Genomic DNA, 1,085 nt, shown 5'->3' on the forward strand with positions numbered 1-1,085 from the left:
TGTTTGTAGCATAGTTTCTGCAGACAGAAACATCAGCTGTAATAAACTAGCTGAGATAATGTTAAGGTTTTTCTTTGCAGACGACGTCCAGAATGGTGGCGGCAGCTTAAAGAGAATTGTAATTTTACTCTCCTCAGTTGGTGCAGCCACAGTCTTCATTGTAACTCCATTTTTTTTGGGAGTTATCTACTGTATTAAACGTCACAGGTAAAAGACTTAAAAAATATTCACAGTGCAGATCTACCAGATAAAAGGACAGGACGATTTACTTATTTTATTTAAGAATGTAGAGTAAATCAAAATTTTATTTAAAGTTTTAGCTTTATTTTTGTGAATACGTGTTTCACTAATGATGTCGTTCTTTCTCATCCAAAATGGCAATGCAAGGTCAGAGACACCGGGATTATATATACATGAAACGCCGCGCATTTTGGTGAGTAGTACACCATCTGGCCAAAAGAAATAAAACAGTAAAACACTCTAATATTTGCTTGTCTGGCTTTAGCTTTAGTTACCTACCTTTAGCCACTTTTGGCAACATTTCAGTAATCTTCACAATATGTCACAGGATTCACTAACGTCCTCTCCCGCCTTTGTAAACATGTGAATTTGACCTTCCCCAGTATGCTATCAGTGATATCCCAATTCCCTTCAAAGACAGCAAAAAGCACCACAGAGAAACCCAGAAACAAAACACTCAAGCAATAATAAGCAATAACAATGACAGGCAGTGTGGTCTTTTATGTTGTGAGGACACCCACAGGGGGTGATGGCTCATGTGGTTCTCATCACACAGGGTGGGTGATGAGAACCACATGAGCACAGAAACCCCAAATGTCCAAACCGAGAGAAGACCAAAGTGTTGTGGAGACCAGCATCCTGAGCAAGAAACATGCAGGAAGGTCTCCACTGATCCCCAGGGCACCCCGCCGAGAGCCAACAGAGGCCAGACAGCAGAAGCCAGTCCCAACCAGGCAGCATGGATGCCAAGGAATAGGAGCACACATGAGGAGCCGAGGGACAGCAAACAGTCCCAAAGCCCAGGAAGCTCATCAACTGGCACAAACAGGATACTACAGGGTGGG

At 42.8% G+C, this 1,085-nt stretch overlaps 2 protein-coding genes across 3 annotated transcripts in view; both read left to right on the forward strand.

Annotated features, from left to right (window-relative positions):
- Nucleotides 1–1,085, forward strand: part of LOC121813081 — a 57,928-nt gene that overhangs the window by 16,412 nt on the left and 40,431 nt on the right. The window lies entirely within an intron of this gene.
- Nucleotides 1–1,085, forward strand: part of LOC121813083 — a 4,363-nt gene that overhangs the window by 1,322 nt on the left and 1,956 nt on the right. For both annotated transcript variants that reach the window (XM_042216581.1, XM_042216580.1), the window contains 2 exons: nt 81–207; nt 388–433. In XM_042216581.1, coding sequence (XP_042072515.1) covers nt 81–207; nt 388–433 — 173 coding nt within the window. The remainder of the gene's footprint in view (nt 1–80; nt 208–387; nt 434–1,085) is intronic.

This window comes from Haplochromis burtoni, unplaced genomic scaffold (genome assembly GCF_018398535.1).
Source record: "Haplochromis burtoni strain Fernald_Lab_line unplaced genomic scaffold, NCSU_Asbu1 Contig_1124, whole genome shotgun sequence".
NCBI classification, from domain to species: Eukaryota; Metazoa; Chordata; class Actinopteri; order Cichliformes; family Cichlidae; genus Haplochromis; species Haplochromis burtoni.